The following is a 14,647-nucleotide window of genomic DNA, read 5'->3' on the forward strand; positions in this document are numbered from 1 at the left end:
GCCGGGGAGGCGAAGCCAGGCTTCCTAGTAGCTCCTGTCCCCTCCTCTCCTTCGCAGCCCCCCACGACCTCTTTTTGCCTTCGCTCCTCTGACTCGGCTTGTGGTCCTGGGGCTCCCGGCGCCTAGACCCGAATCCTCCCGGAGCTGGACCGTCCTTGCCTTGGGGAGATGAAGACCCAGGTAAGGCCCAGGCCCGCGGCCTCAGGCACTGCCCTCAGTGGCCCACCCCCTGTCACCTGCGTGGCCACCACTGACATTTCCAGAGCCCTTGCCTAGTCCAGGAGCAGTGTGGATTGGAGCGCTCTGTCCCCTCCACCCAGAGGCCGACCCCTCCTCCAGCCTCTCCGGCGCCTGGCTTGTCCTGGCCTGATCTCCAGGAGGCACGGGGAGGCCTCATGAAGAGACGGGAAAATGGAGACGCCCTGAGGTGCAGTCCTGTGTCCCCGGCTAGTGAGGGCAGAGTCCCTCCTCCCCCCGGCCCCAGGCCCTAGTCCCAGTGCACCCTGTGGCTAGTGCAGGGTGACAGGGTGGTGTGGACCAGCCCTGGGAACCAGCGCCGCCCAATGAATGAATGAGTGGACAAAGTGGACGGTCCGAGCAGGCCCCCAGGAAAGGGCCAAGGAGGCCAAGGAGACTGGTGTGGACTGCAGGGGCAGTGGGCGCCACGTGCGGAGGGCCTGGCTCCTTCGGGGCCGCCCCACACCAGCGTTCTCCAACCAGGAAGGGACAGGGAGAGAGTTTAGAGTCCAAAGGCGGCAGCTGGTGAACAGCTTAAGGCTAAATCCTGACCCGGGTCTACAGGGATAAATCCTGCGATTGGAGAAAGACACGAGATGAGGCTGAACCCCAGGGAGGGCCGCAGATTGCAGGTGCAGAGCCCCCAGCTGCACGTGGAAGTGGGTGGGGTGGAGAGAGCGCACAGCCCCCATCCCAGCCCTGGTGTTCTCTGCCCTCGACCTCCGCTGTCACCCAACGCCTGAGGGCGAGGTGAGGACACCCCGGGTCTTGCCAGCTCTGCACCTGCTGCTCTTTGCTCCTGCTCAAAGGGAGTGTCTTTGTGCAAACCTGTGACAGTGACAGGTGGAGTCTTACATCTGGTGTCACTCCTCTGACACGCTGGTGGACACTCCTAGTGCTCTCAGGGTCTTTAATGGACTCATTTTACGAAAACTGAGGTGTTCACCTGTGATCTCAACTGCCCCAGAGGCTGAGGCAGGAGGATCACAAGTTCAAGGCCAGCCTCAGCAATCTAGCAAGACCCTGTCTCAAAACACAAGGGTCAGGGATGCAGCTCAATGGCAGAGCATTTGCCTAGCATGTACGAGGTTCTGGATTCAATTCCCATTACTGCAAAAATAAACTAAAAACAAACAATAACAAACACTGAGGCATTTACAAACAATAAGTCCACACAGTTCTGAGTTTTGACAAATGCATACAGTTTCTTAATCACCTCCACAGGATAGAGAACGATTCCACCAACTCCCAAATTCACTTCTGTTCTCTCTCCCCCCCCCCCCGCACACACATATTTAGTTGTAAGGGGACACAATACCTTTATTTTATTTATTTGCATGTGGTGCTGAGGATGGAACCCAGGGCCTCACATGTCAGGCAAATGCTCTACCTGCTGAGCCACAGCCCTAGCCCCAGTTTCTGCTTTTGTGTTGTCTCCCCAGCCCCAGTCCCAGGCAACTGTTGTTTTCTCTTCTCTTCCTGTAGTCTGACCTTTTCCATAACATTGTATAAGTGGTATTATATAGTCTGTAGCCTTTTGAGTCTGGCTTATTTCACTTAGTGTCATGCATTTGAAATTCATCTATATTATTGCACATACCTGAAGTCCATCCCTTTACACTGCTGTGTTGTATTCCATGGTATGGATATAGCATATTTGTTTATTATTCCCCAGTTCAGACATTTGGATTGATCCTATCTTTGAAAATTAAAAATAAATAATGGCTTGGTGGTAAAGTACTTGCCTAGCATGAGTAAGGCCCTGAGTTCAATCATCCCCAACACTGGGGAAATAAAAAAGAAGCCTTCAGCATGAATACCAAATTCTGGAGCTGGAAGATTCTTTTGAAATTCAGTGAGATTTCCAGATGTAAAAATAAACTCCTGGGCTGGGGACAGAGCTCCGTTGGTAGATGCTTGCCTTGTGTGCACAAAGTCCTGGGTTCCATCCCCAGCACCACAAAAATAACTAACTAAATAAACTCTTCACAAGTAGCCCAGTCCTCTTCTTCAACAATTGGAGAGGCAGAAGCCCAGAGACATGAGGGACTTGCCCGATTGGTGGATTTAGGAGGTAGAGCTGAGATTGGAACCCAAGGCTCAACTTACCGGACAATGTGAAGTTCAAAAGCATATCTTAAGAACCAGGAAAATAATAGTACCTGCTCGTCTTCAATTGCAAGGACCAAATGAGGTAATGTTTATAAATAACCTGGATCAGTGCTGAGCACATAGTAGGCCTTCAGCATCAGAGACACTCTGATGGAAAGGAAACCTCCTGTGTGCTGCGGGCCAGCCAGGGAGACAGGTTTCAGGCACCACCCCTCCAGCTCCCTGGGGGTGCATATTCCTGAGGTTGGTTCACTGCTGAACCCTGTGGCCTCGAACAGTACCTGATACCTAGTAGGTGCTCAATAGAGAGATGTTAAAGTACAGGGACAAAGAAGCTCAGAAGAGGGCATGTTGTCAGACACAGGGTTGACAGCTGGGTAGAATAGACTTCCTTTGCTTAACCTCTCTGAGCCCCGTTTATCATCTATAAAACAGAGGTTCCAAACCAGCCTTGTGAGCAGGTTGTGAGGTCCACTGAGATGGTATATGTTAGCCAGGCAGGCACACACCTGTGATCCCAGCAGCTCAGGAGGCTGAGGCAGAAGGCCGTCGCAAGTTCAAGGCCAGCCTCAGCAACTCAGCAAGACTCTGTCTCAAAACAAAAACGGATGAGGATGTAACTCAGAGCTGGGCATAGAGCTGTGTGTGTGTGTGTGTGTGTGTGTGTGTATGTGTGATAAGCCCTTTCCTTCCTGTAACCTCCGTCTGCTCACCTGGAAATCAGATGATTCAACCAATGACCATTAAGGGTCTTCTAGAACCTTGGTTGAGTAGGTCGGAGACTGGGTGTTGGGTTCAAATCTCAGATCTGCCGCTGGCTGTGTGACCTTGGGCAAGTCACTTTCCTGAGCCTTGTCTGTAACATAAGGGCACTCACAGTGCCTCTCTCACCTGGCACTGTGGCACTCCTCTTAAAGGGGCTTAGCCCAGGTCTGGGACAGCGGCTAGAGGTGGGACCTAGGCCTTTAGTTGGCCCTGTGAGAGCACAACCATCTCCCTCTCCCTCTCCAGGACTCCGGCCCTCTGCCCACTGCCTTCTTTCTCCCTCCCTCACGGCTTCAGGACTCGCTCTCCCATGTCTACACGGCCTGCTGCCTGCGCCCCGCCAGGCTTCCTCCTCCAGATCTCCTGAACCTGCCACCAGGGTGCGCGGCCCTGTGCCAGGAGCTGAAGGGGCCACCTGGGGGGCCTGGGATCCCAGGGCTGGGGTTATCTGAAGCTGTGGGACCTGAGGCCAGGAGTGGTGGGTGCCAGTGACCGCCATGTCCCTGCTCTTCCAGGCTGGCTGGCGGCCCCAGCTGCCCAGAGTGCGGAGGAGGTGGCTCTTCCCGGCCCTCAGCGGCCTCCTCTTCCTGTTCTCCGTGGTCATGACTGGCTGCTTCCTGTGGCAGTATCAGCTTCCGAAGCTTCCAACTGGTGAGTGCCACACTGGTACGGCCCCTGCTCCTGTCCCATGGGTCCTCCTGGGATGTGAGCTGCTGCCAAGCCCAGGGCGCAGGGAGGACCCCAGGTTTAGACTCAGGAGCTCCGGCCTCCATTCCCACTCACCAGGCCTCGGGAACTGTGCACTTTTGGGCAACTTCCGTGACCTCTCTGGGCCTTGACGCTCTCCTGTATGAAATGCAGACCTCCCCTAATGCCACCAGGGCTTCTCAAGCCACCCAGTCAGGGTAAAACTCAGGGTCCTGCAAGGGCCAACAGTATTTCCCCTGCTCTGCCTCCGGCCACCATGGCGGGATCTCCGGGCCCTCACCCCCTTCAGAGATCCTCCCACCGCCACAGCCACGGGCCCAGCCCTGCAGCCCAGCGAAGGAGCCACCATTGCCGGTGATGAGCTTGGCCTCTGTTGCTATGGCAACCCTGGGAATTCCAACCCGCTGGGATCCTGGAGGGTCCAGCGCCCAGGTCTCTGGAGTGGGGGAGGCCTGTCTCCATGCCTGTGTCACCCTGCATCACAGAAGCCCCAAAGCTCAGTGAGGGCCACGGCTCCCAACGTACCACAGAGATCTTATACCTTGGCTCCTTTTCCTCGCCGGCGGCTCCCTCCCTCCCACCGCAGCCCTTTCTTTCTAGGTTGATTCCTCTATAAGCGCCTTCTCAGTTCCTCAAATGGAAAGACCCCGTCCCCTGTCCCCCCGGGGCCACGCTTCTCAAGCTACCATCTTACCACTCCCTGGCAGACTGACATTGCCAGAGAACACAAATGAACCATTAGGGAAAAACTTCAAGCAATACCCAAAATAGAAGCCGAGTTTCTTACTAGTAAATCTACTAGCAAATACCAAATGGCCCCATTGAACTGCCCTGGAGTTCTGCCCTTTCCCTCCCACTGTGTACCCACTAGTCACCAGCGGGAGGCACACGGTTCACAGCCCTCGCCGATTCAGGTCCGCACCCTCCACGGGCATCACCTGAGCGGCTGGTGGAGGCAGGACTCTCAGGCCCCGCGCGGCGCTAGGGGATCAAGTCTGCACTTTAAGGTGTGTGCACCAGCGAGGCCAAGCTAGCCCCAGCTCCACTGAGACCCGACTCTGATCATTGGCCTGTGCTGGGAACTTGCTGACCCCCCCGCCCCAGGTGATCTTCCTGTGGAAGTGACAGACCTCCAGGCTAACTGGCTGTGTGACTCTGGGGCTGGCAGAGCCACGTGGCTGGTCTGACCTGGGCTTCCTTCCGTGCAGCAGGCCAGCCAGTGGGGACAGAGGCCTCCCCTTTTCACAGACCAGGAGGCAGGAGGGTCTCCCAGGAGGAAATCCCTGGTCTATGCTTGGAAGTCAAATTGCCCTCGTTCCATTGGCCTTAAGGAGTCATAAAGCAGCCAGACTCCTAAGTGCTGAGAGGGCTGGGTGAGGCTGGGTGGCAGGGTGCTTGCCCCGCAGGCCCTGGCCTTCAGCCTCAGCACCGGGGTGGAGGTGGGAAGAGCTTCGAAACTATGGCCCTGCTGATCCTACCACAGGACCTTTGCTCAGCTTGGGGAAGTGTCAGGCGGCCATGGAAGGCAAGGAGAGGTAGTTCCTGGGGGTCCTCAGACCCTCACCAGCCCACACTGGCCTCTCAGGGTAAGCTCAGGTCTGGGGAGCCCAGGAATCCGGCCCTGAGGTGGCGAGGCTGCCACACCTGGACAGAGGCAGAGTGGACTCAGCCCTCCTCCCCCCTTGCTCAGGTGAGGCTCCAGGCCCCTCCCCACCCTAACATATGGGCAAGAGAGACAGACAGACAGACAGAAGTAGCTAGGCTGCCCCAAGGAGCTCAGTGAGTGACCACAGGCAGGAAGCTGGCTGAGCAAGAGAGGAGGGGCACAGTGGCCGCCAGCCAGGACTGTGGCCTACTGAACCTCCGAGGCCAAGCAGAGGTGGCGAGTGTGGACGCCGCCTCCTCCTGGCACCCTCTGCCCCTTGCCCCTCAGTGCCTGCTGGTGGGCCCTGTGCGCTGGCATCTGGCCAGGCTCCTGGGGGGGGGGGACTTTCCCCAGGACACGGCTCTGGGCTGTGCTACCACCACCCCCTCCAGTTAGGGTGACCCGACTCTCCTCCTGACCTCTGTCCTTACTCACCATGTGATGTCCCCTCCAGGTTCTTTGGGGCCAGAGGTGACCTCCGCCCCTGTGAGGATGTGTCCACGGCACCCCGAGTCTGTGCCCCTGGCCCACCCCCTCCCTGTGTTGAAGGAGGCCTTGGAAAAGGTCAGTGACCACCCGGAGGGCACTTGTCCACTCACCCCCTTGCTCAGTGTGTGTTTCCTGAGCCGAGCTCTGGGAACGGGGCAGGAAGACCACACTGACCTGTCCCCAGACCCCCAGGCTGGGAGCAAAGGGACAGACAAGATGACAAGTATGTCTACCACAGGGGCAAGAGTGGGGACAAACAGGACTGGCTGGGGTCAGGGAGGGCTCTGGAGGGAGGTGAGGGCTGCCCTGTGAAGAGGAGGCTGTGCCACCCAGGGAGCCTGGGACAGAGGGCGTCTCCCGACGGGAACAGCATGCAGGGAAAGGCCCAGAACTGTGGCTGAGGATGTGGCACCCAGAGGACAGGAGGCCACATGGGAGGTGGGGACAGATGAGATGGGAGAGGGGGCAGAGTCCACGCCACAGACGCCACTGCGATGCGATCACACACACCCCACAGCACGGCTCTGCTCTGCGCCTGTCGGACCCACCCTCCTGAGTCACTCAGCCAGGAAACGCATCAGAACCCAGAGCTGATGCCCGGGTGTGGTGGGGGGACTCGAAACTGCCACCAGAGGGGCAGGTGAAGGGAAGGGGGTGGGGTCCAGGGAAGGGAAGGCAGGACCAGCGCGGGCCAGATCGCCACCAGCAAAAGCCTGAGAGGCGTTTGGAGGACAGGGGACAGAGGGTGCTCTGGGTCATCCAGGAGTCATAGAAATTTAAAAAAGCAATGAGGGCAGCCATAGTTGCCTGCTGTGACCCTGGTGTGTGGCAGGTGCCGGGCTTCGCCCCGTTGGCATCCCTCACAATCCCCGTCTCCGCAGGAGGAAAGGGAGGCCCAGAGAGGCGCCGCACGCAGGGTGGGGACGAGGGTGGACAGAGCTGCTCAGGACGTGTCCATCACGCCCGAGGTGCCTGGCAGTCCGTGGAGAACTGCAGGCAGTCCTGGTTCCGCCAGCCATGGGCAGATGATGTCACAGGGAGGAGGGAGTGGGACGGTGAATGGGAAGCGCTTTGTCCCTCCCTGGCACCTTCTAAGTGCCACGGCTGACAGTCGGGAGCCATCTTCAATCAGTGCTCCAACAGGCCCCAGGGCCTCTGCACACGCCAGTTCCCCAACTCGGGCCTGAGTGGGCCCAGCAGGTTTCCCAGGGCGTCGGGGTTCAAGTCTGTCACCATTTTCAAGCCCCCATCTTTTCTATTTTGCTAAGGAAAAGCTTCTTCTTCCAGCTCAAAATCGTTTGCGGAAGCCTGTGTGTAAGACGGGCCCTGGGGGAGCCGCTCAGTGGAGGCCGGGGTCCCTGGAGGACGGGGCCCCCAGTCGCTGCTGTGTGGCGGTGGCTGAGCAGAACCACCCGGGGGTGTGGAGGGCCATCGCACCACACTCAGAGCCTCCCGCTCTCCCTCCAGGTGGACCAGATCCTGCGCCAGGCCATGTCGGCCCCGGGCCTGGCTGCCATGTCCGCGGTCGTCATTCACAACGACACTGTGCTCTGGACTGGGAACTTCGGGAGGAAGAACGGCTCTGACCTGAATTCTGGGACACCCAATGAGTACACCATGTACCGGTCAGCTGGGCCGCCTGCAGGGTCCTGTGGGGGGGCGAGGGATGGGAGGGCAAAGGGACCTAGAAGGCAGGGACCCAAGAGAATGGTGGCTGGGGGGTCTAGGCTGCCAGGGCCCATGATGAAGTCCTGAGAGTTCTACAGAGGAGAAGACTGAGGTCCAGAGAGGACCAGTGAGTACTCAATTTCTCATCATTGTGGAACAGGTGAGGAAGGGGTCCCTTGTCTCCCCACCCTTCCCATGTGCCACACAGGAACTATAACCACTTCCTGGGCCTTCACCCCAGGTCCCTGTGAGTCAGCAGCAGTGGCCCAGATGGGAGCAGCTTGGGACATTCAGCTGCACACCATGGGTCACCTTTCCTGGATGCTGTCCACAGGATCCTCAAGCTCACAATGCAAATTGAAGGCACCCCAGGGATACTGGGGGATAACAGGGACCCAGAGGGAACAGTCCTTTTTTAAAAATTAGTTGTCGAAGGGTGGACCTGTATTTAATTATTTATATGTGGTGCTGAGAATGGAACCCTGTGCCTCACATATGCTAGGCGAGCCTCTGCCACTGAACCCCAGCCCCAGCCCCGGAACCAGTCTTCACACAGCCCCTTCTATTCACTGTCACTTACTGAGCACTGCCCCTGCCTGGGATGCAGAAGCACTTCACACGCACAGTCTCACCCAACCCACTTTACTACCCGTGCAGGTCTCAGATAGGTCTAGCCACCAGTAAGAGGCAGAGGACAGACCAAACCAGGCCGCCCAGAGTAGAAAGGGCCTGGAGAAGGGCCTGGCGCGGGGGTTCATACTCAGGAGCGCCCTCCCACTCCAGCCCCTGCCCCTGGTGACCTCCAGCATCCCCAGGTGGCCCCCAAAGGCTGGGCAACCTCAGTCTCACATCCCGGGGAGTGGGCTCAGTGCTCCTCCGGGAGCCTAGGGGTGCAGGGCAGGAGTGGGTGGGGGGCTGACAGGTTGCCCTCTGCACCCTGCGCCCAGGATCTCCAGCATCTCCAAGGTCTTCCCGGTCCTCATGCTGTACCGTCTGTGGGAGGAGGGCACCGTGGCCTCCCTGGACGACCCTCTGGAGCGGTACGCCAGCACCTTCACCATTCGCAACCCGCTGGGCCTGATGGACGGGCTGGAGGAGGTGGGCCCGGCCCCCAGGCCTTCGCCTGTCACCCTCCGCAGGATGGCCAGTCAGCTCTCAGGTGAGTCTCAGAACCAACTCGGCCTGACCCCAACCCCTTCAGGTGGGGACTCCTGGGACATCCATCAGGATCCCCGCTCTACTCCCTTAACTGGCCACACTTCCTACCCACAGTGCCTGGGTGGTGGGCCAAGTGCAAGAGGTGAAGGTTGGCGGAGGTGAAGGCTGGGAACATGGATCAACAACACACCAGCTCATGGGTCAGACTCAAGCTGAGAGGCCAGGATCTGCCTATTAGGTCAACAGCCGGTCAACAGGTTGATATTGTAGGCTAGTCCACAGTGAAGGCCAAGTGCCCCTTAGTAAACAAATAAAGATCACCAACAAATTGATACAAAGGTTACAAGCCACGGAAACGCAGATGGGGACAGAGGCAGGATCCACAATCCACAGGAAAGGCTCTGAAGAATGTTTTAAATAGTGCAAGGATCCCCAGGCTCATTTCTTACAAAATAAACACAAATTAAAACTACACGGAGAGACACATTTCCCGACCGGCAAAGATCAAAAGAGCGGCTACACCAAGTTGGTGAGGTCATGGTAAACAGGTCCTTTTATACATTAGTGGTGGGAACTGAAGTTGATGGACGGAGGGCAACTGGCAGATTTATCACAATTTAAAATGCAGGGTTTTCAGGGGCTGGGGCTGTGGTTCAGCTGTAGAGTGCTTGCCTAGCAAGGGTGAGGCCCTGGGTTCGATCCTCAGCACCACATAAAAATAAGTAAATAAAGGGATTGTGTTCATCTATACCTAAAAAATAAATATTAAAAAAATATAAAAAATGCAGGGTTTAGGGTGTAGCTCAGTGGCAGAGCACAGGCTCAACATGCCTAAGACTCTGGGTTCCATCCCTTCCACCAAAAATATATACCCTTGACTCAGCCATCTCACTTCTAGAAAATTCTGTACTCATGTGTAGTATAAGTATGTGGACAAATTGTTTCAGCAAAGTTTGTAATAATAAAAGTTAGAAGCAACCAACATGTCCATCAATAGGGGAATGACTCCATGAACTGTAATATATACACAATCAAATACTATGTTGCCCTAAAAAAGATTAATAATGTTTATGTACTGAGATTGAAGAAGGTGTGATATTAAGTAGGAGAAAAACTTATAACAGCATATAGACTATGCTACCAAATAGAGAATAAAAATAAAATATACGTACAAATACAATGTGTATATATGTATAATGTACACCTTATCTGCATGCAACACGTGTGTGTATTAGGGACGCAGATATGTTTTAGTTGAAATGTGCACCCAACATCTTGGGAAGGAACTAAAGAGACTGAAACACCAGGCTGCTTCCAGGGAGCGATGTGGTCGCTTTACTGCGTACACTTTGGTGATTTAGGGTTTTGAGTCACGTAAAGGAATTACTTAATAAAATGATTTACGTGATGAAAGCATGATAACAAGTCAGGATGCAGGAGGCTGGGCAGGGGAGGCTGGGGCTGTGAGACAGGCCGGGGACAGGAAGGGGGCAGGCCTGGGTCAGGAAGGAGCGTGGCCAGGAGGGACACGGGCTGGACAGGGAGGGATGCTCTGGAAGGTTCTGAAGGACCTGCTGTCGGCCTCTTCGCCTGTCTGCCACCATGGATGGTGACAGAGAAGGTGAGGTACCTTGTGCCTCCAGGTGTGTGGCCTGGCTAAGGTGCCCGTCCCATATGCTGTGCTTGGCTCATATTTGGGCCTTCAATCCATAAACTCCAGAAAGCGGAGTCCTTGGAAAGGGCTGCCGTTTCACCATCTCGCAGGGGGTTCAGGACGTCCCTCCTGGCCTTGCTCCAGGCCTGACACTTCCCCGTACAGAACCTGAAGCTCTGCAGAGGGATGGGTCCTCCTGAGATGGCAGAGCAGGACAGGATCAGGGTCTCCATGGGTGGAGGGTGGCCTGGTGGATAAGCATACAAGCACCGAAATTCCCGCTCTGTCTCCTTGCTGTGTGATCTTGGGCAGGTCACTTAACTTCACTGAGCCTAGTTTTTTTCCTTGGTAATACAGCGACAGTGGCTGGTGGGGGCCCACACCTATAATCCCAGTTACTCCAGAGACTGAGGCAGGAGGATCATGAGTTCAAGGCCAGCCTTGGTAACTTAGTGAAACCTTGTCTTAAAAAAAAAATAAGAAAAGGGCTGGGGATGTAGCTCCGTTGTAGATGAAACTGGGTTTAAGTCCCAGTATGGAAAATAAATAAATAAGTCAATCAATGGAAGGACTGGTTCAGGTCACTATTATAACGAAAGCACGATAACGAGTCAGGACGCAGTGGACGAGTCGGAGCACCCAGCACCCACACAGCAGGTACTGGTCTAGCAGCTGTGCCTGTTACTCTGGGGGAGCCTGAGGAGGTTGTCATTTTGGGGGTTCTCTTTAAGAATGTAATATTATAAATGCAAACTTTGGTGGGTACATGGTGCAATCTCAGCCATGGGAGAGGCTGAGGCACCAGGATTGTAACTTGGCAAGATCCTGTCTCAAGAAAACAAAGGGGACGTAGCTCAGTGGCAGGGCGCTCCTGGGTTAGTACCCAGTCCTGAAAACAGGGAGCGGGGAGCTGTCTAGGCCTTGGCAGGGCGCAGGGACATCCACCCTGGCTGTGACCCTAGGGCTCCCTCTAGGGGCACATTGTGGGTTTTCTTCATTTATAACTGGAACCCCGCACAGGGCTGGCTGCAGGTCAGTTAAGAAATATCCCACCCCCACCCTATGAAAATACAAGGGAGATGGTGGAGTAGAGGAGGGGTGGAGGAGGGATGGGAGGAGGGATGGGAGGAGGGGAGGGAGGAGGGCTGGAGAAGGGCTGGAGGAGGGATGGGAGGAGGGAAGACCCCGGGAAGGACTCTGCCCCAACTTCTCTGTGTACCTATGTGAACACACTACAGTGAATGTCACCTTTATGTACATCTGCAAGGCACTGATTTTAAAAATATGTATAAATAGAAGAAAGAGCAGTGAAGGAAAGGGAGCAGGAAGACAGGGGAAGGGGAAGTACTGCAGACCGATCAGAACACACTGTACCCCGCGCTTGCACAATTAGGCCAAAACGAACCCCAATAATGTGTGAATCTAAAATGAACCAATAAACCATAATTTAATTTCAAAAAATATCCCCCCGGCTCCTCCCTGTCCCAAAGGGACCAGTGGAGAAATCTGCCACCTGCAGCGGCTCTAGGCCCGTAGCAGGGCTCCTCTGCCCTGGGGTTCTTTCTTCTAAGTCTCACAGGGAGCAGAGGCGGCTCAGAGAGGGCAAGCCACCAGCTCAGGGCTGTGCACCCCGCATGCTGGAGTGAAAACTGAAGCCCAGGACTTGGGACTCCACCTCTGGCTGCTGGACAAGCCCTGAGGTCACTCCTGGTACCTCCCACACCACCACAGCCCCTCTGGTATCCCATTCTGTAGGGCTTGCTCTCAGAAACCTGTCCAGAACCCAGCCGCTCCTCACCACCTCCATGGCTAGCGTGTGGTTCAGGCCATGACAAGCATGGTGGCCCTCTCCTGCGAGCTTCCGGCCTCCACAATCACCCTACATCCTGCTTTCACACAGCAGCCAGGGCCCCCTGGTAACATACAAGTTGGATGATGTCATCCCTCTGCCCCAAACCCCTGCAGAGGCCCCAGCCCACTCAGAGGGAAGTGAAACCCTTCCAGTTATCTGCACCTCCAGTATCTCTCACTCCCTAGTCTCCCCTTCTCATTTCTTGCAGCCACATGGCTGTCCCATGCTGTTCCATGAAGATACCATGACATTCCTACCTCAGGGCCTTTGTACTTGCTGTCCCACTGCCTAAGACATCCTTTTCTTTCAACTGCCTGACTCACTTCCACATCTCCTCCAGGGATCACTTGTTCAAGGATCACCTTCTCCGCAAGGCCTTCTCTGAACATCTTATATAAAGGAGCAGTCCCTGTCTTCTGATGTGGAGATAATGCCCTCCATAGCATGCATATTTATGAGAATGTCCACTCCACACAGCAGGGACTTTGTTCACTGCTGAATCTCTAGTACACAGAACAGTCCTTGGCACAAAACACATGCTCATAAATTGGCGACAGGTGCATGGATGGACGGACTCCCAAGCCTGTGATCCTTCCAATACCTGTCACATCTAAGACATAAAATCTCAAGTGGACAGAGGAGCCGGTTCCACAAAACCGGATTGATCACTGACCTCAAGAAGTTTTTGTGGAAATTCAATGTTCTATAGTTGATAACAATTAACGTTTTTTATAGTAGTGGGATGGAACCCAGGTCCTGGAGCATGCCAGGCAACTGCTATACCACTGAGTTACACCTCGGGTCCAGAACTATTATTCTGTGAGCAGTTAGTATGTGCCAAGTGCCCTGCTAAGCATAGTATCTCATGTCCCCCTCACATCAGCCCTCTGACATAGGCATTAGTCCCCTCAAGTTATAGATAAGGCTTGGATCAGAAAGGTTCAGTGACTTCCCCAATGAAACACAGGCCAGCAGGTCTGACCACTGCTCTTCTCTAGGGCTACCCAGGAGGCTACGCTCCACCTCACTGCTGTGGAGAGGCAGCACCCAGGAAGCCCTGAACCTGCTCAAGGATGATGTGCTGGTGGTGGACCCAGGAACCAGGTGAGGAGCGTGCCCTGATACCAGCCACATGTCAGGTACCTCCTGAAGAGACACACATACCTGTGAAAAATCCTGGAGGGTCAGAGTCAGCAGAGACCTGGGACATCCCTGAACACAGTCCCTATCACCAAGGCCTCCAGCGGGAGGCAGATCGCGGACCCAGGACCCAGTTCCTTCCATTCATCAGCTCAACAGCGATCAAGCACCTTCCCTCCAATTTCTCTTTGCTTCTCCCAGTGCCGAACCTCGGGGCCCTCTTCCCCTGAGGGAGAGAGGATTGGACTGAGGTGGACGCAGGCTGGGGTCCTCCTTCCAGCTCTGCTCTCACTTGCCCTGTGACCTTGGGGGAGGCACTTGACCTTGTGAACCTCACCGTCCTCCTCTGTAGAAGCAAGGCTGCTGGCTTGGAGTCAGGCGCGCCCATTTCATCCATCCTGGGACTCCTAGGGCACTATCTTAGAGATCTGAGACTGCATCGCTTTTACTGACTATTGGTGAATGTCATGCACTGGAGGAAGGAGGAGAGATTATTATTATTTGATAATCCTTGGGCCACATGGTCATTATTTCTGGCCCGGCCCCATTAACAGTCTACAACTTTAATCTTCCATTTGACAAAGTAAATCATAATAAAAGTGTAAGGCACCAGTAAGATCTGTTTTACCATTTTCCCCCATGTCCTGCTGAGCCCAGCTCTCCTCAGCTGTCCTGTGCCCCGGGCAGTTTCCTGCTCCTCTCTGGGCTGAGTCTTTCCAGACCTGAAATGGAGAGTTACTTCCAGTGACTTCTTAAGTCTCTTCTGGGTCTGACGCAATGAAGCGGGTTCCTTCCGGGTGGCATGTCAGACAGCCTGAGCTGGTGGAAGGGGCTAACTAGGGTCTGGAGAAGTCCGCCCAGGGTCTCACTGCGGTTTCCACTGCCCTCCTAACAGATGCCATTACAGCACGCTGGCCTTCTCCCTCCTGGCCCACGTCCTGGCAGCCCACACCACGCAGGGTGACTACCAGCGCTGGATCTCAGAGAACGTGCTGGAGCCTCTGGGGATGGGGGACACGGGCTTCGACCTCACGCCCTCAGTGCGCGCCCGCCTAGCGGCCGGCTTCTACGGCAGCGGGAGGCCGGCCCCGCTCTACGACCTGGGCTGGTACCGTCCGTCGGGCCAGATGTACTCGACCCCCGCGGACCTGGCCAAGCTGGCCATGGCGCTCCTGGGCAGTGGGCCCCAGCGGCTCCTGCGGCCCGACGCGGCCAAGAC

General features: G+C 55.6%; 1 protein-coding gene across 1 annotated transcript in view; it reads left to right on the plus strand.

Annotated features, from left to right (window-relative positions):
- Window positions 1-168: 168 nt before the first annotated feature.
- Window positions 169-14,647, plus strand: part of Lactbl1 (lactamase beta like 1) — a 14,807-nt gene continuing 328 nt past the window's right edge. Inside the window, exons 1-7 of the mRNA XM_048782708.1 lie at window positions 169-180; window positions 3,630-3,765; window positions 5,922-6,031; window positions 7,424-7,581; window positions 8,572-8,783; window positions 13,287-13,392; window positions 14,324-14,645. Of these exons, the coding sequence (XP_048638665.1) occupies window positions 169-180; window positions 3,630-3,765; window positions 5,922-6,031; window positions 7,424-7,581; window positions 8,572-8,783; window positions 13,287-13,392; window positions 14,324-14,645 (1,056 nt within the window). The remainder of the gene's footprint in view (window positions 181-3,629; window positions 3,766-5,921; window positions 6,032-7,423; window positions 7,582-8,571; window positions 8,784-13,286; window positions 13,393-14,323; window positions 14,646-14,647) is intronic.

The sequence above is a fragment of the Marmota marmota genome, unplaced genomic scaffold (assembly GCF_001458135.2).
Source record: "Marmota marmota marmota unplaced genomic scaffold, marMar, whole genome shotgun sequence".
NCBI lineage: Eukaryota > Metazoa > Chordata > Mammalia > Rodentia > Sciuridae > Marmota > Marmota marmota.